The sequence below is a fragment of the Nelusetta ayraudi genome, unplaced genomic scaffold (assembly GCF_046127955.1).
Source record: "Nelusetta ayraudi isolate G7.1 ecotype Tasmania unplaced genomic scaffold, CSIRO-AGI_Nayr_v1 ptg000013l, whole genome shotgun sequence".
Classification (NCBI taxonomy): Eukaryota; Metazoa; Chordata; class Actinopteri; order Tetraodontiformes; family Monacanthidae; genus Nelusetta; species Nelusetta ayraudi.
Genome location: NW_027466063.1, coordinates 1,760,201 through 1,782,211, shown reverse-complemented (window position 1 = coordinate 1,782,211; position 22,011 = coordinate 1,760,201). Strand labels below are relative to the sequence as shown.

General features: G+C 45.6%; 1 protein-coding gene across 1 annotated transcript in view; it reads right to left on the bottom strand.

Annotated features, from left to right (window-relative positions):
• Positions 1-610: 610 nt before the first annotated feature.
• arid3a (AT-rich interactive domain 3A) overlaps positions 611-22,011 on the bottom strand; it is a 44,766-nt gene continuing 23,365 nt past the window's right edge. Inside the window, exons 4-10 of the mRNA XM_076022671.1 lie at positions 12,972-13,044; positions 11,228-11,411; positions 10,296-10,540; positions 9,767-10,054; positions 7,987-8,082; positions 2,049-7,407; positions 611-1,821 (exon numbers count right to left, since the gene is read on the bottom strand). Coding sequence (XP_075878786.1) covers positions 7,244-7,407; positions 7,987-8,082; positions 9,767-10,054; positions 10,296-10,540; positions 11,228-11,411; positions 12,972-13,044 — 1,050 coding nt within the window. The 3' untranslated portion in view covers positions 611-1,821; positions 2,049-7,243. The remainder of the gene's footprint in view (positions 1,822-2,048; positions 7,408-7,986; positions 8,083-9,766; positions 10,055-10,295; positions 10,541-11,227; positions 11,412-12,971; positions 13,045-22,011) is intronic.

The window sequence follows — 22,011 nt, the reverse complement described above, 5'->3', positions numbered from 1 at the left end:
GACCCATAATCTGACCAATCAAGCATCAGGAGGAAGCCGCCATGGCCAATGAAAATTGGAATGGGGCGGGATTTAGCAGAATGGCCGACCTGTAAAAGTGGGCGCGGTCTATCCCGGGCGTTCTCGAATTATTTCGTGTGTTTTTTAAATTTGCCGGGCCGCGATAGGTCCCCAGCTCTAGACGCTGCAATTGGGCGGTGCTTCGGAAAAGTCTGCAGTCAACGTGAGACGAGAGTCACGTTGCATTATGAGGAACCTGGGTGGATTGTATATTAAAAGACTGACTATAGTATATACATAATACATAAACTGACGCGCGCGCGCAAGAGCACACACGCATATGTGTATGTATGTATGTATGTATGATGTGTATATTTATATAGAGAAAATAAATTAATAAAGTGAGATCCAATAGTGTAAATAAGATGATGACTGAGCTAATATCCTGCAGGTTCAGAGCCGCCTAGTGGTAAAGCGTAGTAAAATGTAACATTTACGTAGCATTTGAGTATTTAACATTGAACGATTGCATTCTATTGCAAAGAGAATTTTTTATCAATAAATAAAATGTACTGACACTCCCCTTCCCCAGACAAATTACTTATAAGGATTGTCGGTTGAGAAAGGTGATATTTTATTAATTTCAGATTCAAAATAAAAGTATTCACACAAACACAGAATGAGTAAATAGGCAAGAATATCTCTTCACCATTCAGAAACAAAGAAAAAAAAAAAGAACACAAAATAAAAATAGTTGCATTGCCCACCGCCACTTCAGTGTGGTTACAGGGAAACATCCCATCCATCAATAAAATGTGATCACTTATAGAAAAAAAAAAAGAAAAAAAAAGGATGAAGAAGCACACAATAATAGAACAGACTGAAAAATAAAATATAAACTTGCAGTACTAACAGTGGTACTAGAAGCAGTACATGATGTAGTACAAGTAGTAGTTTGCTGTTGAGCTGGAGTTTCCCTGTTGTTGATGCTTTTACGAACTAAAACAGCAGAATTGTTACAAAGCTGTAGCACAGAGAGATAAATGGAGAAAGCATCCCAATGTCCAAAATGAACCTGAGTCCACCGACAGGATGAATCGCTGTGTATTTATATCCCACAGGTTTGTGTTTGACGTACAGAAAAACACTTGCACACGATGTTGTGTGGCGTGAGATTAAACGCTAAAGCTGAAGTACCGAACTGGTACGCTGAAGTTCATTTCGGACCCTGGTGCCCACCCTCATGCCCTCGTTTTGTACCCACATAACTGTAACTTGAGCCCTTGCTGTGTTAGATGCATCATACTGGAGGTAGAGGTAGATTTTCCTGAGAAGATGTAAAAGACAAGAGCCTTGTTTCACTTCGAAAGATAACTTGAAGACACATGAAGACCCCATGCCCCGCGACCCACCCCCCTTCCCCCCACACATCACATGCTCTCCTAAAATAACAATTATTAATATACTCGCTATATCAATAAATCTGCTCTAAATTTAATCTCTTGTGTGCTGAGGTTGCTACAGCAAATCCAGGAAATGAAAGAAAAGAGCACAAAAATAAAAACAAAATAACCTGATATAATTCACAGCCCTAAAAAGTTTTTTTTTCCAGAAATATTCTATTAAATGAATTTTAGTAATACAGATAATCCATACAACAATTGTCACAGCAGAAGGCATCTTGTTATTTCTCATCATTTCATTTTTCCACAGTCCACCTGACAGAGATAAATTCAGTGGTGAAGTCCAGCCAGAAGCCCCCCAAGCTCACGCGATGAGACCTCAAAATGTCACAGCAGTTTTCCGTGTCTGCGGGATACGCTTTGTTTTCTGCTGAGGACACTCTGGGCCTAGTTAGATTTCACAAGGTTTCTGAAGCTGCAGCGAGAGTCAAAAGCAGCAACATTCCACCGATAGTTTTACATTTTGAAACAAACAAACAAGCAGGTTGGACACAGACTCCGAGTTTGTGATGAGTGGAAGTCCTGAGGAAAGCATGATGCTTGAATGATGATTCTCTGGGAAATCACAATCCTGGATAAAATGACATGTTTTTGCAAGGAGAGGAAATTTGTCCAAGCGAGTCAGTCTTCCTGTAAACAGTAAATCTATACCCTTCACAAGTAGACAGATTAAATACATTTGAGCTTTTGACTTGAAGAAACAAAAAACAAAAAACAAAAAAAAAAAGTTGCTTTGACATGAAAATGTGACTGAGAACTAATAAAAAACCGAGTGCAGCTCCTGTCGGAGCCGTTAACCTATTGATAAGACCCCAACTTTCCTGCCACAGAGAAATACGTGCAGTGGACTGAGATCCTGAATAAATAGCAGACTGAAGCGAAGTCTGTAAAAATGATTACGAAAAACCAGAGGAGCCTCTGGCTTCATTCACGGAGCTACAGTTTAATGACTTTACAGTTTTCCAGAGCTACATTTCTGTAATGCTTTAATAAGAGAGAACAGATGTGGGAACAAATCCTTACTACAGTTGCAGAAAAACTGACAAAAAGGACAGATGAAGATTTTTTTTTTTTTTTTTGTATTGTGTGAGTGAATGAGTTTTGGCTTCTCTTCAACTTTCTTTGATATGCTTTGTCCCTTACCTGTAAATCAGTCTTTGAAATATTGAAATCTAAAAAATATGAACTCTTAATATATATATATATTTTTTTTATCTCCTTTAAATAAATATTAATTGATTATTTTCCACCTGAGGTCTGAATTTTGCATTAACGTGTCGAGACTCGAACTTGATTGTGCATAACGACCAAACCTTCCACCGGGGGGAGCTCTCGGTAAAGCTGTTGAGCTGAATCCTTCGCCTGCCTCTAAAACTGGAATCAGTTGAATCTGACAGTCACGTTACAACTCTGACATTTGATTGTCTGCCGTCTGATTGCAGTTTGTTTCTTTTCTTTTCTTATTAAATAAACCATCAACTACTTTCCTGCAAGAACCTTCAACGGTCTGAAGCAAATGTTTCTGCCCCAGCTTCAGTCTTGAGGTAGAAACAGGGCTCGATTGTATCTTTAGCGATGTCAGAGTGTTTGGTGGCGTTGCGATTGTCGCTGCCGTGTGATTAGAAACGATGCGCACCTCAGCCCGAAGGAGCCGCAGTGCCTCCGCCATTCAAATGCTAATATCTCACAGAGGTCGTCGATAGATACACGATGTACATGAATTCAATGAAGGGGACAGGTGCCAGAGTGATGCCTCAGGGGCTAAAAGGTCACTGGGTCAAATCCTAAAAGAAGCATGAAAAAACAAAAAACAGCAATAGTGATCCCTGGGATCAGTATTGATTGAATCTTGCCATCTCCTGTGGCCCTTCCCCCCCGCAAAGCAATGCTTTCAGCCAGCAGTGCGTCTCTATTTGATTGTTAGCCATTAACCAGCAACTGTGACATCTGTTAACTCACGCGGGGAGGAGGAGACGCGGAGGCCAACGCCAGGCTGTTTGTCACCGTACAAACTGAACTGAACCAGCCTGGTTTATCTTCCTCATATGATGGCTGGACGCGATGATCATGTTCGCAGCGGCATGAAAACAAGACAACTGCATCTAAAGTGCAGTTCAGCACTCGGACCCAGGGTCTCAAAACAGAGACTGGCGTTGTCACCGGGACCCGCTAGACAATTGTATTTCAACGCTCGAAGAATTCTTCGCAAACTGTGCAGTATAAATAGGAAATAAATAGCTTCTACTCTAAGCTATGTTGGTAAAAGAGATGACGGCGGAGATAACGCCTGTATCTTAATTTGTTCCATGATTGTTCACTTCATAAACCTCTTCACTGACCTATTTTCAAAAGCCAAGACATATAAATGAAAGGGAGTTAATACTGTGCCCAAGAATTCTCTACAACCGTGGTGTATTTTGAACAATTCTGCCAAATCTACAATGATGGAATTCATATTGAAAGCGTAAAGATGACAGCTGCACAGTGAATCAAGAGAGAGAGAGAAAAAAAACAATGACTGTAATCAACAGGCTTGTCTCTAAATGACAAAGTTCTTCATGATGAAACTACCATATTTTGTGCGTCTGTTCCATGGAATCTGGTGAGTTTTTACCTTCCAGTTATTTAAGGCTGCAGGCTGAAAAGCCGTAATCTCATAATGACTGGAGTTTAGTTATAGAGAAGATTAAAGAAAAAAAAAAAGTTCCATGTGCTGCGTTGAAGCAGTGTTTAAGGACAAAAACGTTGCTGTGTACAGATGACTAGACCGGCTGAGAAATGCTGAGGTGAATACAAAGACAACCTTTAACATGATTTGTATGCTGCAGAGCAAAAATATGATTGAATTTAAACTAGAACTCATTATTCCAGTCTGCTTCTGGACTCTTGGACAGAAAACACACATGCAAAGCCAAACGTAGCCAAACAAGAAGCCAATCAAACCCGGCGCTTTGAGTGAAGGGAGTTTGGAATTAAAGCTGGGAATCCACAAAACAGCCACATATCGCTGCAACCGGACTCAACATCACCGTCGTGATGACGATCCCAAGGCCGCAGCCTAACCCCGCGCCCTGCTCAATGCGCTCCGAACGCAGGCGTAACGCACAGCGTGGCATTCAAACCGTGTTGACCAAGACCACGAGCCAGCGGCTGAGACTGTGAGAGCAACACGAGAGAGGAGGGGAATACTGAGGTAACCGAGAAACAAGGTCGCCGCCGTCTCGCTAACGACGCACTTCTTCATGAAACCAACGTGTTTTGCCCTCTGCTGGACGTCAGGAAGTGCACACGCTGAAGGCACTTCTGCATTTGGTTTCCCTTTTCAGAGGCCGGAGGTGCTGCTCTCGCTTGTGTACTTCATTGCTGCAGCCGAACCGTGAAAATCGAGCCTCTCCTTAGTGTCAAGAGTCGTGCATCGTCTAATTAACCTGTTCAAGAAAAAAGAAAAGAAAAATGGCGGTGCAAGCGCTTAGAAGCGCCGCACCAAAAAAATAAAAAATAAAAAAAAAATACGACCAGTGTTTGTTTAGCAGCGGGTGGCCGACTTCCCACCGAGGAGCGAGTCTGGAATCAAAGCTGCGACGGCCATCTGGCCGTATTTGACTGAGCAGTAAAGAGTGATTAGGCGGAGGTGCCGCTCACTCCGCTGCCTTGTGTCACGCTGCGTTAAGGCCTTCGGAACAGAACCTACATTCAAAAGCCCGGCTGACTTCCTATCCTCAGTAGGAACGAGGCCGCTCTGTGGAGGGAGGGGGTGGGGAGGCTTGAGTAACAATCTTTAACAGCAGAGAAAAGGTCCAGAGAGGTACAACACAGGTTAAAGTTCACAAAGCTGAAACGGCTGATCTCCTTCAAAATTGAGACGCAACTTGAGCCATAAATGATACGATATCTCCACTCGGGCTGATTCACCTTTTTCCTTTTTTTTTTCTTTTTAAAATAAACAAGTGTTTATTTATTTTTTGTTTTTTTGTTTTACGCATATGCTGCAGATTAGCGCTGAGCTCACACTGTCAAAAAGCCCCCGATAAAGCAACATTGAAAAAAACCCAAAAAAACATGAGACATTCTGTCCCCCCCTTCCCCTCCCCCCGCTGCCACGGCACAGAATAAGAAGCACTTGGTTCAGAAGAAGCACTAAGACATGCAAGCCACAAAAGCTAAAAGGGAAACTCTCTAATCTCTAATCCTTAATTGAAAACAAAAAAGAATAATCAAAAGGTCAGATATGAAGCCGAAAATAAGGTCCTTCTAAACCTGATTGTCCTTGTGTGAGACTGGGTGGAAACACAACTGGTGAGAATTTAACCCCCTCTGCCGCCGCCGGGAGTCCTACTGCTCCACTCCTGGATCACTGAGGGGTTTTCTTTCATTCAAACAGGGGCACGTCTCTGACCTTAAGACAACCACTTCACCAGAGGAGGTATAATCAAAGCACAGCCAAGGTATTTTACAAAGCGTGGAGCTGACGGACACCTGAGAAAAGTCCAACAAAAAACAAAAAAAACAAAAACCCTGCGTTATTCATAAACAGGAAGTGTGGGTGTGGAGGCCGCAGAGGCTCAGAACGTCCAGCGTGTTGAGGTGCAGCGAGAGTGGGGTGGTGGGATTTGGGGGTTGGGAGTGGCAACGACGACCCCCCTGGACAGACTCTCTCACACACACACACACACACACACACACACACACACACACACACACACACACACACACACACACACACACACACACACACACACACCAGACACACACACACATACACACACACACACACACCAGACCTCAGGATTGAGAAACAACCGTGCTGAGGCCCCAACAGAGCAAATGCAGCCTCGACATTGAACTGGCCTCGTATCAACAAACAGGTGAAGGGGTTCCGATTAAACATTAGCCAGTGGCGGGACGGCGGCCGCGTGGCCCCTGATCTCCGTTCAATAGCGGTCGATACGCGTGAAATAAATGTTGAGATGCGGACCGCATCGCATTTGTCGCCACCGCCCTCTTCGCACGCGGAGCCAAAAAAAAAGCGGCCCGTCATTTTAGATCCACACACAACGAGGTCACAGCATCACATTGTTATTATGCCCTGAAGAAACAACATATACCTTTTAAAGCTTTTATCTGATTAAAAATAGAGTATATTCATATTATCTTATTCGATAGAATTCTAAATATATATAGATTTTTTTTTTACCTGCAGCAAGAGGATTGTTAATAATCTAAATGATAAAACACAATAAAGAGAAAGAACAATAATGATAATAATAATGACAAGATAAAATAAAAATAAAATAAAATAAAAAAAAACTCCGCTAGAGGATAAACGTCACTGTAATCAGTAGCTGTGTTTGTGTGTAAACAGTGCAATGCCTTTCCCAGTTATTACCTTCTCGTTTGTTCTCCTATAACCTGAACACATATGCAGAAATAAATAATTCACAGGTTGTGCATACATACTTGCTTAGCATATACTGGCTTTCTATTGGGATATTGGTGCACGCGCACGCATGTGTATGTGTGTGTCTGTGTGTTGTTTTTTTTCTTTTCTGAAATCGTTTTGGCTATGCAGAACAGAGGAGGTGAGTTTGTGAGAGAAAACCTGAGATAGTGTACTTCAAGTGATGCGACTTTCAGTTTGTGCCTCTCTGTACAGTTTATGGGTCTTCTCTTTTTGGCATAGATTATGTAGAAAATGAGGCTGATTTTTTGGCTTTTCTTAGCATATCTGCTCTCCTTTAAAAAAAAAAAAAAAAGGAAGGAAAGGCTGGAGAGGGGGTCTGTTAAGACAACGAGCTGCTGGAGGTTGAGTTTGAGGTAGGTGTGTTCTGTTGCTGCAGGTGCTGCTGCTGCGAGGCAACGCGACCGCTGACCGTCTTGTTGGAGACAAATGATCCAGATGCACCAGACAAAGCTGCCCCTGCTGCTGCCTGAGCGAAAAGTACACCTGGAGAAGAGGGGGATTTTAAAATGAGGTTAGAACACAATTATGTTGTGAGTGCAAAATGACAATAAAGAAACTCTAAATAAACCTGTCAAGTGATTAAAACTGATATAGGAATTTGTTTAACCCTGACTGAAACCTTTTCATGTTAAAACCATTGTTTTTGTATTGCGGTCTAGGGGAAAAATGCTTTTTGGGCCCATGGGATTTTATTGCTGCAGTACCTCGAGTGGCCACTAGGAAAAATCGGTTTACTTTGATGTAATACATTGATGGTTAAAACCTGACTAACATTTACAGAAATATACTTAGTCAGTCTCAGCAGAGCCAGGAAATCCAGCTGCTCGACTCACCAACAAATTCCTCTTTTTTTTTTTTTTTTTTTTACATTTCTGTCCAATGACTTCTTAATTACATATATAAATAAAATCACATTATTTTGTAATGGTGGACGTTTTAATGATAAAATGCATTCCTTTGATGAGCTCCGCAGTTTCCCCTCACTAAGTTTCACTTTCCTCTCAGAGTGACACAGAATGTTCAAGGAAGACATCGTTTCGACTTCCTGTCGGTGATACCCACCGGTGTACACCACTCCGTTGAGCTCCACTGACATGCTGATGCTGCTGGTACCATTGGTGGATGTGGTGAGATTCACAGCCGAATCCTGTCTGCTCTCTATGAGGAGGAAATGCACAGAGAGTGGCAAGAATTATCAAAAGCGCTCATGCACAAAGAAAGCATCAAAACTGCTTGTGCCTTCACCGCATCAAACAAGACAATTTCTCATAAAGTTGCCACAATGAGGTCAGGGATTTTTCCTAGCTATAATATATATATAGAGCAGAACATCAACCAAGTAGTGGGTAGTCAACAGGTTGAATTTCAGTTTGAGTGAACTCTGCCTTTAATTACCATAATCCCACACCCAACACCCAACAACAAACCTAAAAAAAAAAAAAGGAATAAATTCTCAACTTTGCTCAACTACGATCTGCAATCATCCAGATTATCATCTGGAATGTATTTATCATGAGAAAAGAGAGAAGGGGGGGAAATCCTTCTTCTCATGTAGTTGTACATACATGTTGAGTGTGCACGTGTGTGTGTACGTGCGTGCATCTGCCTCTACTGGGGAGAAGGGGGTGAACACAGATGCCTGTTTCCTCGCAGCAGGGCGCTGTGGTTTGTGGCAAGTTGACTTAAACAAGAATGTGTGAAAAACTAAAAACTGCCAGGAAGGCTAAACAATGTCTGAAGAGCCAGCTTGTTGTTGGTTCTGGAGCAGAACAATGGAATGTAAAAATCCCCCAACTATGCCCACAGCAGATGTTTGCGCGCTGATAACCGACGATGACACGTTGGATGGGGACCCCAGAGGAGACGAGCGCCTGGAGCACCGACAATGAGGTCACACTGGTGCTCCTTTTATGGGAAATTAAGTCTCTCTGAAGAACACGCTTTTTCTTTTTTTAGGCCAGTTACGTCAATATGGATTTTCCTGGTTTCTTCAGGTAGCCTCTTTTTCACCCATGTTTAAAGTTCTCCAGAGTCATTAAAACAGCAGAAAAAAAAATAATTGTTCGCCCCTCCCCTCTCTGCCAGACATTGCAACAGCTGCGTTCTCTCAAGAGCAAAAAAACATCCCGGACATTACACACCCCAGCCATCATCTGTTTGAACCGTTCCCCTTCTGGCAGGCGATACAGGTTCATCAAATCCAGACCCTTCAGGCCCACAAACATGCCATAACTACATTAAATAAACACTAACCTGCCACCTCACTTGTACACGAGCACCTGAACGCACCGCGCTTTAAATCCTGCACTTTAAAGTGTGACTTTTTAAATGAGTGTATTTTACTGTGTACCTTTCATTTTTTTATACCCAAGGAGTTGCACTCTAAATGCTGTTGTTCTGAAAGCACAATGACAATAAAGGCAACACCGAGTTCTTTGAGAGGGCTGTCACCTCGACACAAATAAACACTGGCAGCCAAAGACCAACAAATGCTTTCAGCTCTGTTTGGAACACCCTGCAGGTAAACAGGTTTGTTTCCAACAGACACATCATTGTGATTAAGTACAAGAGGCGCATCCTTAAAAAGGCTCAACCGTTGAAAGAGAAGGAAGGAGAGGGGTGGGGGTTCACGATCTTGTCAAACATTAGATAGAACAGCCTCAGGCGTGGGTGTCATTAGTAAACAATTTACTGCATTTTATTAGAATTTCAGGGTCTAAGAAGCTCTGCAGACTCAGATGTAAGGTGCCGAAGTCCCCGGGAATTACACAATGTTGTCGTAAAATTTGTACAACCGTCCACGCAGCTGTGTTGTGCGTCTTTTCGACCAGTTTCCTCGTACCTTGGTTGTTGATGCGGATGTTCATGGGCAGCTGGGCGGTCATGGCCAGCAGGTTGTGTTGCAGCGCTCTCTGCAGCAGCCGGTGATGCTCCTCGGCCGGCAGCGCCATCTTCTTCTCCGGCGGCTCGCCGGCCTCCAACTTGTCCCGCAGCTGCTCCAGAGCCGCCACCTGAGCCGCCATGGCCGCCTGAGCTGCGGCCGCCTGCACAGCCGCCACCGAGTGGCCGGCCAGGGCCCCCACGGGCAGACGGGCGATGCTGACCCCGGGATGCGGGTGGACTCCCTCCTCTTCTCACCGGACGGCACGGAGAGGGAAGAGAGAACAGAGAGTTAGATAGCATAGCGTCAGAGAGTCAGAGAATCAAAGAGAAAGAAAGTCAAAAAGTCAGAGAATCAGAGAATCAGACAGCCAGGGAGCACATAGTCAGAGAGTCAACGAGTCAGAGAGTCAGAGGGTCAATGAGTCAGAGAGCGAAACACAGCGACGGAAACAGCCGGACGTCTCTTGGTCATCACGCGGCGCTCTCACCTTTCTTGATCTTGTGGGTGGGCGTCAGCGAGGCCCCATTGGTGCCCATTGGCAGCACCGTCGGCGCGGGGAGCTTGGGCGACGACAGCATGGTGGGGGTCCCGTTGGGCGAGTAGGTGAAGAGGGAACTGCCGAAGCTCTGCCGCCGGCCCTCGCGCCTGTTGCTGTCGATGGCCGCTTGGAGCTCGTTGGGGTTGCTCAGACCCCTCTTGTCACATTCATACGGATACAAGTACTTCATGTATCTGGGGAAGGCAGAATGAAATAAAATAAATTAAAAAGCACAGTTGTACTAATATGCAGGAAGGAATTGGTTGTACTGAAGACCGATGAGACTGAAACACGTGAGACAAAGTTAAACTGGAAATTAAGATTTTAGATGCTCTGATTATCTGATTGTCAAACATTTGTCTATTAGTTTTGTCGTAACGGTGGATAATTTAGCCTCGAAGTAAAACTGAAAACAAAAGAGAAAGAAAACGTGACAGCTTTTTTTAATGGAGAAGCTCTCTACATGGCTTTGAAATTCCTAGTTCCCTCCTTGATAGAGCAATATAAAGCCCTGCAGCCAATTATGAGTGAGAGTTGCGCAGCCATCTGAAGCAACCACAGGAAGCAGCTCGGAACACCGAGGCTAATTAGTTGTTGAAACGGCTGCTCGGCTGATCAGAAAAGGCTACAGAGTCAGGTGTGGCGAACAAATGCTGCCAAAACAGCAAAACAATTAGGACAGGTGTCACTGGTCGTGTGTGTGTGGCATGAAAACATCAATTAGGACAACATCATTAATACAACCGCTGGAATTTTCCAGTTCCCACAGCTTGTAATTTACAGTGCGAGTACAGACAAAGGCCGGTTATAAAAGCCAATCGTCTTTCATGCATTGTGGGGGGGTTTGTGTAACCGTGTGTGTGTGTGGTGGAGGCACTGACTGTGTGCGGAGGGTGAAGGCTGCACTGGTGATTGAGGTAGGCAGGTTGAGTCCCTTGGTGATCTCCCTCCACAGTTTCTTGTTGATGACCTCCACCAGGCCGCCCTTCTCTGTCACCAGCCGGTAGAGCATGTACAGATCCAGGACCTGCTTGGCCATGATGGGAATACGATTGACCGGGGTCCCTGTTGGCGGCACAAGGAAAACACATTCACGTGGGTGAGTAAAGTAAAAATAAATGAATAATAAAAAATACTGTACGACTGTAGCGTTATAGGTAGAGCGGGTTATCAAATAACCAAAAGGTTGGCGGTTCAAATCCTGCTCCATGCCAGTCTGTCATTGTGTCCTTGGGCAAAACACTTAACCCATATTGCCTCGTATGAATGTGAGTGAATGTTGGGTGGTGGCCAGTCTGCCCCAGGGCAGCTGTGGCTACACATGTAGCTTAGCACCACCAGTGTGAATGAATAATGGCTTGAATGTAAAGCGCTCTGGGTGCCCTGAAAAGAGCTATATAGATCTATTCCATTATTATTATTCATGAAACAAAAGCAGGCGATCATTTGAGGAGGCACACAGGTCCAGTTCATCAAAATCCAGCAATGAATCAAAGTGGATCGTGTGACTGGGATCCACGTTGAAAAATGTACTTTTTCTGATTTTTTTGGTTCACCAAAATAAAATATCAATATTTGTGTGGTCGACTGTAAGGCGTAAAAACATGTTTTATTTATTTACTGTCATTTGATTTTTACTGTCTTTATCCAACTACAAGCAGACATGTTCTATTTTACATCACAAATGAATAAAACTAAAAAATGATCACAACCCGTTCGTCTTCTCAGACTGGTGATAACCTCATGAACAAATTTAATGATAAATTCCATATTTGATAAAAAAAATACTGATGGGTTCTAATCAACATAAAAAAGAAGCCTCTTCAGTTTGCCTCATGACCTGCAGATGGCGCTCCTATATTCAGAGAGTGGACTTGGCAGCACCGCCCCATTGGCAGCAGTGGGTCTGAATTTGGTGCTGGTTTTTAGTTGTAAAAATGTCCCTGATGTTAAACTCCAGGCAACTGAAGGGATTAAAACAGCGATTCAGCTTCGTCACATTGGGCTTCACACTATGAGAACAAAACCAACCGACGTGCGGCAGGGGACCGATTGTTCCTCCCAGCAGAGGCACAATATTGCACAATCATCCCATGCGCTCACTGCAGTGAGCGGAGCTGTGAGCCGTATCCGGGATACTTTGACTCACTGCCGTCATGAAGTGTGTGTCACCGTGATGAAGACCCTGTGCGGTGGCTGAGTCACAATTAAGCACGCGTGTGTGTAAGTGTGTGTGCACGGACAGGCGGCCGTGTGAGTAAGCAGAAGGTAAGTCAATCCATTCCCAGGCATGAATGCGTCCTGGTTAGCCTGGGAACAACAAGGAGGGGACTGCACCACCATAAAGCAATCATCGAACATGAAAAAAGACCCCGCCCATGCCAGTGAAAGATAAGCAGACTTTGCATTGTGAGGGAAGAAAGACGCACACGCACTCGCATGCACACACGCACGCACACACGCACGCACACACGCACGCACGCACGCACGCACGCACGCACACACGCACGCACGCACGCACACACACGCACACACACACACACACACACACACACACACGCACACACGCACGCACACACGCACGCACACACGCACGCACGCACGCACGCACGCGGAGCTACGCACCTCTTTTTTGCATGAAGCTGAAGAGATCATCCAGAAACTCTTTTCTCTTTGGGTCTCGGTCCAGTTCGTACAGCTGCAGAGAGGGAGAGAAACACGCGTCAACAACTTGTGTCTTCGGTGAGCAACAACAGAAATAAACGAGCTAAACGGAAACGGAGCTTTAACTTTTGAAAGCAGGGTTGGTGTCAGAGTTCCCCCTAGAGCATTTCCAAGGTGCCACATTAACAAGAGGGAGATGGATGTAACGTCACGACCACCGAGAGCTCGTATGTCTGAAAACTGAGCCAGACTCTCCTCAATCTACGGCACATTTAAGGAAGGTGCCACCCGAGAGCCATATTTCAAAAGAGTGGTGACTAAACACTAAACAAAAAGAATACAAAAAAATAAATAAAGTGCAGCAGCGGTGTTTACACTTTACTGAGGAGACATGAATCAAGGTAAACACACTTGTAAGGGCAACACTAATTATTGTCATTTAAACATCCTGTCACGAGAGACCGATCGGTTTGCCTTCTGATCACGGGCGGAGATGACAGTAAAAGAAGTGGAGCAGTCCGCCTTGATGAGAACCTGATGTGGCTCCAGCTGTTAGCAGGGCCCCCAGCTCTGGAAAGTCTGGTGAAAGTTAGCAGTAAAATTGGGGCGCCCACTCTGGGGCAAATACAGTGAAGCCATTGAGCCTCTGCTTGTTTTTCCAGGCCGCGTCGCCGGTGCGCAAAGCGTCTTGTCGTGTCCCTATGCTAACACGCAGACGCTTGCGCGCGCGCACACACTTGCACACTTGCGTGCACACACTCGGCCCACTCTTTCCCAATCGGACCGGGGCGGCCAAACAGCCGGCAGCCGAGTAATGAGCACTTCACTGCTCGTCGTGCCAGACGTGACTTTACATAATAGCCGCACATTAGACAGTGAGGTCACGGAGTGTTTGAATCTGCTATTATAAATGATGGGTTTGGAAACACTTTGTACATCAGCATGCTAATCCATAGCCAACCCCCCGCCCCCCACCACAACCCCCAGGCTACCGGTTGATAGGAAACTCATTAGCCACTATATTTGTAAAAGATTAACGCCAGACAAATATTCTCTGTTTCAGGCCCCTCGGCTATGATGGTAAGCTCCTTTATCTGGTCTTGTGACAGTGAAAATTTCTTAATCTTTGGGGTTTTGGGCAAAACAGACAACTGGAGGATGTGCCCTCAGACATGAGGAAATTATATGGTGATGTATCTTTTTTTTGAACTGATCCAAGCGGCCATAACTGATGTTTAAAAGCTTTGACAGGGGATGTAAAAAAAACTGTCTGCTGTGGAAAATTGATGCTTTTTTATGATACGGATAATCTCTGTCTGCAATAAAGAGGACTGTAATAGAAATAAAATGGCCATATCAACTCCTTGGAGCTCTGTGCAACATCTTCAAACAAACAGTATTTTATCAGTCATTGCTGAATCATTTCTCTTGTTGACTTGCAACAATCTTCTGTTATTCTTCTATAATACTTCTGTTGTTTATTTCTACTTTTTAAAACACAAAAATAAGTTTGTTGAGTTGTGAGTTGAATGATTCCTGAGAGATTTGCAGTCCGGGTCAAACTGACCTTCTTCTGAGTCGCGGGGCCGACAGCCAACGAATTAATGAGTACAAGGCAAATGAAACATTAAACTGCGGTGGCTTCACTAAAAGAACATCGGAGTCTTCCTTGACAACGCTCCCACCCAAAGAAACGGAAGGCTGGTCGCCCCCGCCTCTTGTCCGCCTGCGTCATTATGACCGGCCCGTAACCACAGCAGACTGTCGCTCACTGCGGGTCGGTCAGTCCTCATTAGTGACACCGAGCTGCCATCAGATCTTATTATGTGGTGGGTCAGGAGAACACTGGGAGTGGGGGTTGGAGAGGGCTTGGGCAGTGGCGATCATGTTGTTGGGGGGGTGGGTGTGAGGAGGTGGGCAGCGGTGGGTGGGGGTGGGGGTGCGGAATCTGGGCTAATGTACAGGCTTGCTGCAGGCGAGGGGGGAGGTTTAATTACAGGATGCATGCATTTTGTGAAGTGCCGCGCCATAAATCTTGGAAATTACACCTCCACCCCAACCCCAGCCGCCCCTCCCTCCCCCCCAGGTCCCTTCCCCCCACACATCACTCTCTGGGTTCTCTCACCACCACCACCCCGCCCCTTCTCTCTCTCTCCCTATCAATCGCACAAACAAATTTCCCTGGTGGCCCAGTGGGAGCGCTGTTTACGTGGAGGCCGGGGGGACTAATCACCAGATCCAACTCTCCCCGGTGCCCAGATGTGCTCCTATGAACAATTAAAAACATTAAAGCCGGCAAGTTTCAAGGAATAATGATGAACTACACACAAACACACACACACGCGCATGCGCCAACTTTCCTGGTACCAAATTAACTGCAAGTGTAAGCAACACAACACTGGTGGAGTGTGAACAGTGCAAACACGCTCCAAGTCCCTCTTACTAATGCATATCTAGTTTCAAGTTAAAGGAGTATTCGTTGTTAACACAGCCCTGGACACACTATCCTGCTTGCATCCTTCAACACATGACTACAATCTAAATTCGCAGCTGTCACCCCCTACCACCGCCTGCCCGCCTCCCCCCTGTATATAACTGTTTGCCACCATTTCTCCCTGACATTAGATTACACTTTGGGACCGTTAATGCACCGTGTAGCATGCAAATCAGCATGAGAGGTACAGAGGTCTCACTTCCTGTCCATGCATCTCAAATCTAAACGCCGGTGAGCGTTTTGAGTTTCAGGTTGCTCACGTGAAGACGCGATATGAGCAAATCCTTCACGAGTCGCAATTCATTTTTAGCCTTCAATTGCTCTAACTTGAGTGAGATGAACACAGTCAGCATACACAAAAAAAATCTATGTGACACTAACAACACGCTAAATACATACAATGCCTCGCCACTCACGCTGAGAAATCCAGGAAAAAACAAACAAACAAAAAAAAAAACCTCGGGAAAAATAAATACGCCATAGCGGCCGAGGGAGAAGACTGGGTGTGGGCTGAATTGCAAATAGTCTGATGAGGGGCGAGGCCATACACGTTAACCAGTTCTACAGGTAATCTGTAGAACTGGCAAAGCTAATGAGCATTTAAGACCTGACAGCGGAAGATTAGAAAATGTTGGGAGGACAAAAAGAAGTGAGGAGAGTAAGTGAGTTTGGCCCGGCGGCAGGCAGCACACGCTCTCGTCACTCCTAGAGGTTGTATGTATCAAACAGAGGGGAACCTGTGGCGGCGGATAATGGAGCAGATTCCACATTATGAAGAGCAATAGCTACCTGTCAAAGGTCTGGGGGTTGGAGCCTTCAGTCCTGACTAAGTGCTCCAATCAGGATCCCGTCCAACCAGCGCGACCACTCACCTCCCCAGCACTCGCCTCCCATTACACAAGTTATCTTATTCATCTCTGTTCTTCCTCTCTCAATGTTCCCTCTGCGCTTGTCTTTGTTCCTTCACCAGGTTTTTGTGACTGGATATGAAATGTGTACGTATGTATTTGTCACCCCATGTAGCTAATGGCTCCCCTGTTACCACACACACACACACACACACACACACACACACACACACACACACACACACACACACACACACACACACACACACACACACACACACACAGGATTTCTATTTAATGCACAGCAGTTGGGTGTGGTAGCTGCTACCTTGCATGGGTTGTCATGTGGAGTATGTGCGCAGGCGAAGGGGCCCCTCCTGCATTAAAGCTCTGCTATTCAGACAAATGACAAGAAACTAGATCAACAACTGGAAACTGGGCCAACTGGTAGCACTGGGAGGTTCACGCCCCTCACCAAATGACTGGCGATAGATGGAACCATCAAAGGAGGAGAGCAGATCAAAAAAGTGCACATTTCCAGACCATCTAATAGGTTGAACTGTTTCTAAAACACTGGGCAGGAATTTCCAAACCACCACGAAACTAATCGAAGTCACGACAACACATCATTTTGGATCTTTTGTAGTTCTGGTGACAGTTGAAAGCCAACCAAACGCGGTGCACTTATCTCCCGTGGGGCCCCCCGACTTCAGACTTTACAGTCACATTGGAACCTGCAGTTCTTGTCTGTTGGCTGATCGTTTGCAACTCCGGCAGACGAATGTAGGTCAGATGTAGATAAACTGCCAACAGGCCATAGATGCAGAGAGAGCAGGCGTTTTCTTTAAAGCCATAATAATTAACTAAAGGTGAAGCCTGTTGCAATCAGGTAGCAGCGATAGTAATGCTGTAAAGGAGTAAATGGAGGGGGTGTATATATGTGAGTGTGTGTGCATGTGTGTGTGTGCGAGAGGGAGAGGGAGAGAGAGAGACGCAGGGGGAGGGGGTCCATTTCACCATTAATGCAAATGGAAGATAGGCAGCCGGCAGCGCGCAAGTGTCACATAGCACACGACAGAAGCAGTGCAACTGAAAACCAAAACTGAGAGGACAGCGGGGTATCGGCTGCACGCTCTCTTACACCTGCCAGTCACCTCCATCACCCCGAGGTGCGACCAAAGCGGAAAACACTGGGGGTCAGAGTTAAATAATGCAAATTACAGCCAATAAACATCCATCTCTTTAACTGGATTAAAAAAAAAATGCCCCCCCCCCCCCAAAATCAGCTCATTTCACACTGAATGGAGCGAAGAGGAAATGAAAGAAGAGGAGATAATGGAAAACAGGAAAGAGGTCACGAGGCGATAACTTAATTAAGTCTGTATTGATTAGATTTCAATAGTGGATAAATGTGGGGAAGGTTTGTCAGCTTGTGGAATAACTGACTACAAGACTATAATATATATGTATATTATATCTACATATAGAAAACCTACAGTAAAAATTGTTAGCGTTATACAATTAATGATAAAACATGGAACAAAATCTAACACTAAAACAAACACATCTGCGGTCACATGTGCACTTAAACCTTTAAGATGCTCTGAACAATACATTATTTATTTAGTGTAATGGAAATCTTGTTCGCATATGTGCCGACGGCAGAAACCAGGTTTACATTGAGTCCTAATCCCCTTACAACCAAACGGCGACGGACCAGTTTCGCAACTTCATATTAATCTAAATCCTTAAGTTGTTTCCTCTCATGAGAGAGATTAGCAGGAACCTGTTCTCCGCTCGGTGTCCTGCCCGACTTGATTGGAAAAATGTGGCCGTCTTATTTCACGTGGAGGTTCTTTTCGTTTTTCAGAGCGCGGCGCTGAGGGAACCGCACAATGAGAGGAATGGAAAGAGCAAAACGGCCACGTAAAAAAGAAAAGATTATAAATAAATAAATATATATATAAATATATATATATATATATATATATATATATATATATATATATATATATATATATATATATATATATATATATATATACACATATATATATATATATATATATATATATATATATATATATGTATACATATATATATATGTATACATATATATATATATATATATATATACATATATATATATATATATATATATATATATATATATATATATATATGGACGTGTGGGCTACATGGACAGATGATGCTCGTCCTTGAGTGTTACGTAACACTGGGAATGAATGACCAGCACAGAGGGGTTGGGGGTGGGGTTGGGGAGTTGGGGGCGGAGGTGAGAGGGCTCTGGATACGGCTCATGAACACATGATCGGCCCATAGTCAAACAGTGCATTGTTCCAGGCCAAAGCCCTTTTATGAGCGTCATTAATGCAGGAAAGCAAACGCGACTGCTGGCCCAGTATCCCCCCACAGAGAACATGGCGTGTCGGGCTTGTTCCAGACGCCACGGCTCGGCTCGGCACGGCTACAGCTGCATGACAGGGCCTGAAAACCGCCGGGGCAGGGGGTTGGAAACGCGCCTTCAGGAGCTCCTCATGACGGGCAGGAGGGAGGAAAAGAGGAAAGACTGGTCTCGCCCTCTTTTATACCCCCCTCCTCCCCAAACTAACTTTGGTGTAATTATCCACCACACAGAGCAGATTGTTGAATATTAAAGCGCTGTGTAATATTCAAACTGGTCCGTTTTTTCCTCGATCCGTTTTCCTCAAGGTTGGGTTTTCCATTTACTGTGTGTGTGGGGTCTAAATGTAAAGTAGCGTAGTAGCGTCAAGGAAAACTGCATCCAAATAAGATCTCGGAGTTGTATAATGGAAGAATTTCAACCGACTGGGCTTAGCCCAAAATGTAATTTTAGCACGCTCTAATCTACACCGTGACTGCCAGGGGGGTGTAATCTGATTATCCTAACGATAGAGTGCAACGATCAGAGCTCGCAGAGCATGAGCGTGTGGCCTGAATATTTTCACCACAAACGTATTTTTCGGGACCCCGCGAACCAACCCACCAGCCGTCGGCAGACAGGCCGAGGCAACGACAGACTCTTCCTCAGCGCGGCGCTCAAACAGTCTCGACTTTTCACGTCGTGTTCCATTCAAAAGGTCACACTGACGGAAGCAGACAACACAACATTCGGAAAAGAAAATCACAACACAATTAAAGCCTTTGTTCACGTCAGAGATCCATGCAGACAGACACGCCCAGGTATGCACTTCATGCTCCCTGAGTTTGAAAAAAAGACCCATAACAACAAGCCATAGATATCAAATTATCGCTGGACCTGATTTCTTAATCTGCCCGTTCTGCTTAACTGCCACCCATAAAACATGCAGGCAGGCGATGGGACGGGCCACGTTCTTCTTGTTCCTCCTTTTGTTTCCCGGGGTCGGGTTTGGCCGCTGTTTGCACGACAATCTCCAGAGATCAAAAGTGGCTGCCACGCAGCGAGCAGCTGACGTCTCCTCGTCCTTTATTGTCGTCATATTGGCCGCTCGGCAGTTGATACTCACAATAATAAAGCTCTGTTATATGTACACACCATCTTTAGGGTGAGCGCATGTGTCAGGTGCATTTTTTTTTTTTATTACAGGACGTTGAGAACTAATTCAGCGGTAGTAGAGGTCCTATAGCAGTATGGACTCCGGCAGTTGAGAACCACTTCATCTCGATCAAAGGCTCTAAAATATCATCATAAAACCGTTTGGTCGGTCCAACAACAAACTGCATTCTTTTTTCATTTTCCCATTTATTTGACGAAACAATTGGACGCTGCCAATGAGTGGAGCCCGACGGCCGCGTGGCACAAAGTGCAAAAGCGTCATCTATGATGGATCCATCTTTGTCCTCCCGTGCTCGCGCACCCCCTCACACCATCCCTCCCCCTCCGACACACGCACAATTAACGGCAACAATGGAGCCTGTACGATTACAGATGCGCCGAGCGGCCGTTTTATTGACAGGCGGGATCAAACGCATCATAATACTGAGTGACTGGCTGACCTCGTCAAATCCCGCTCGATCAAACCGGCCTCGTCAGGGGCCGACTGCCCGTTGGAGGGGAGCTGGCCCGGATCCTGCTGCCGTTGCTGACAGACAGACCGACAGACAGACAGACAGATGGAGCTTCGATGTTGCGGCGCTGAGACATTTAGAGGAAGACGCTGAGGCGTGGAAATCTGTGCCGCTGCTGAATGAAATTACATATTCGGCATCAAACCATGAAGCAGTGATTAATAAACAGCCCGCAGGCATCCTTTGCTCCGCACACAGGGCGACTCCAACGACGCAACTGATGAGAACTCCATTTGCAAGTTCAAAAGCTCAAAAGGTTTTGCAGGATCTGACGGGATTTCTTATTAAAAAAAGAAACCACCTATAATGCATTTAGCCAATAGCGCCGTACCTTTCCCCCTTTTTCATTTCTGTTATTATTAAAGTCCAACTCTGGAAATCCAATCCAGGATCCTCTCCAGGCGCGGCCCTCCTGGAGGCGACTGAGACTCTGAGAAAGGCCGCCGCAGTCGGCAGAGCTTTGCCAAAGAATTTTTATGCTGGGCTTCCGTCGGATCTAGCCGGGATATACGGTATCCGCCCCCCCGCCGACTTGGAAACCACTTGATGAAAAGGGGACAAGCGATCAGAATGAGCACTATCCCCGCGCCATTCCTGCGTGCTGCCGTCAGCGCGGCGGGCACCACCAGCGCATTTTGGATAACAATCACAAATAGCAGCTCGGTTTCCCAGAGCCCCCCCCCATCCCCCTCCGCCCGCACCCTCCCCAGAGCCTGATCTATGTAGTTGTGAGCAATCTGCGCCGACCGCACTGCTAATGAGTAGGATCACCATCTAGGATGCCCAAAATGGTAGGGGGAGGTGGGGTTGGGTTGGAGGGGGAGGTGGGGTGGGCAAAGTTGAGCGCACCGAAAGGAGGGGAAACGGGCGTGTCGACAATTACAGACCAGAGTCTGGTATTTTTAGGAGTGCAGTCAAATAAATGACGATAGCAGGCCGGATTATTCCCCTCCGTGATGCATATCGGCAAACAGACCATGTATTTGAATTGGGTTTGGGGGAAGAAGGGGGGTGGGTGGGGGAGGGTCGGGTGCTTAGGACTTGTATTGAACGTGAAGGCTGAAAGCAAAAACTCATGGCGGCGAGTGCGTCTGTAAGGCAGAGAGATGGAGACAGAGATAGAAGAGGAGCCGAAAGGGTTCAGAGGAAGGTCTGACACACACACACACACACACACACACACACACACACACACACACACACACACACACACACACACACACACACACACACACACACACACACACACACACTAGAGATGAAAGAAGTGATTATTCCCCCCTGAACACAGTTTGACTTCTGCAGTCTCGTGTTTGCCACTTCTCACACTGCGGGACGACATTGCGCAATGAATGTAAAAAAACAATCCACCGCAATGCAATCCAGGGAAACGTCATCAGGAAAACCCGCTGCCGCTGCCCACCTTTACTGCCAGAACCGGAGGGGGGGGGGGGGGGGAGCCAAAATGCATGAAAGGTAAACGGGAGCTGAACTCTGCCTTTGGCAGGGTTTATTGCCATCAAGGAAGGGGGAAAAAAAAAGAAAAAAAAGACAACTCCAAAGGTAA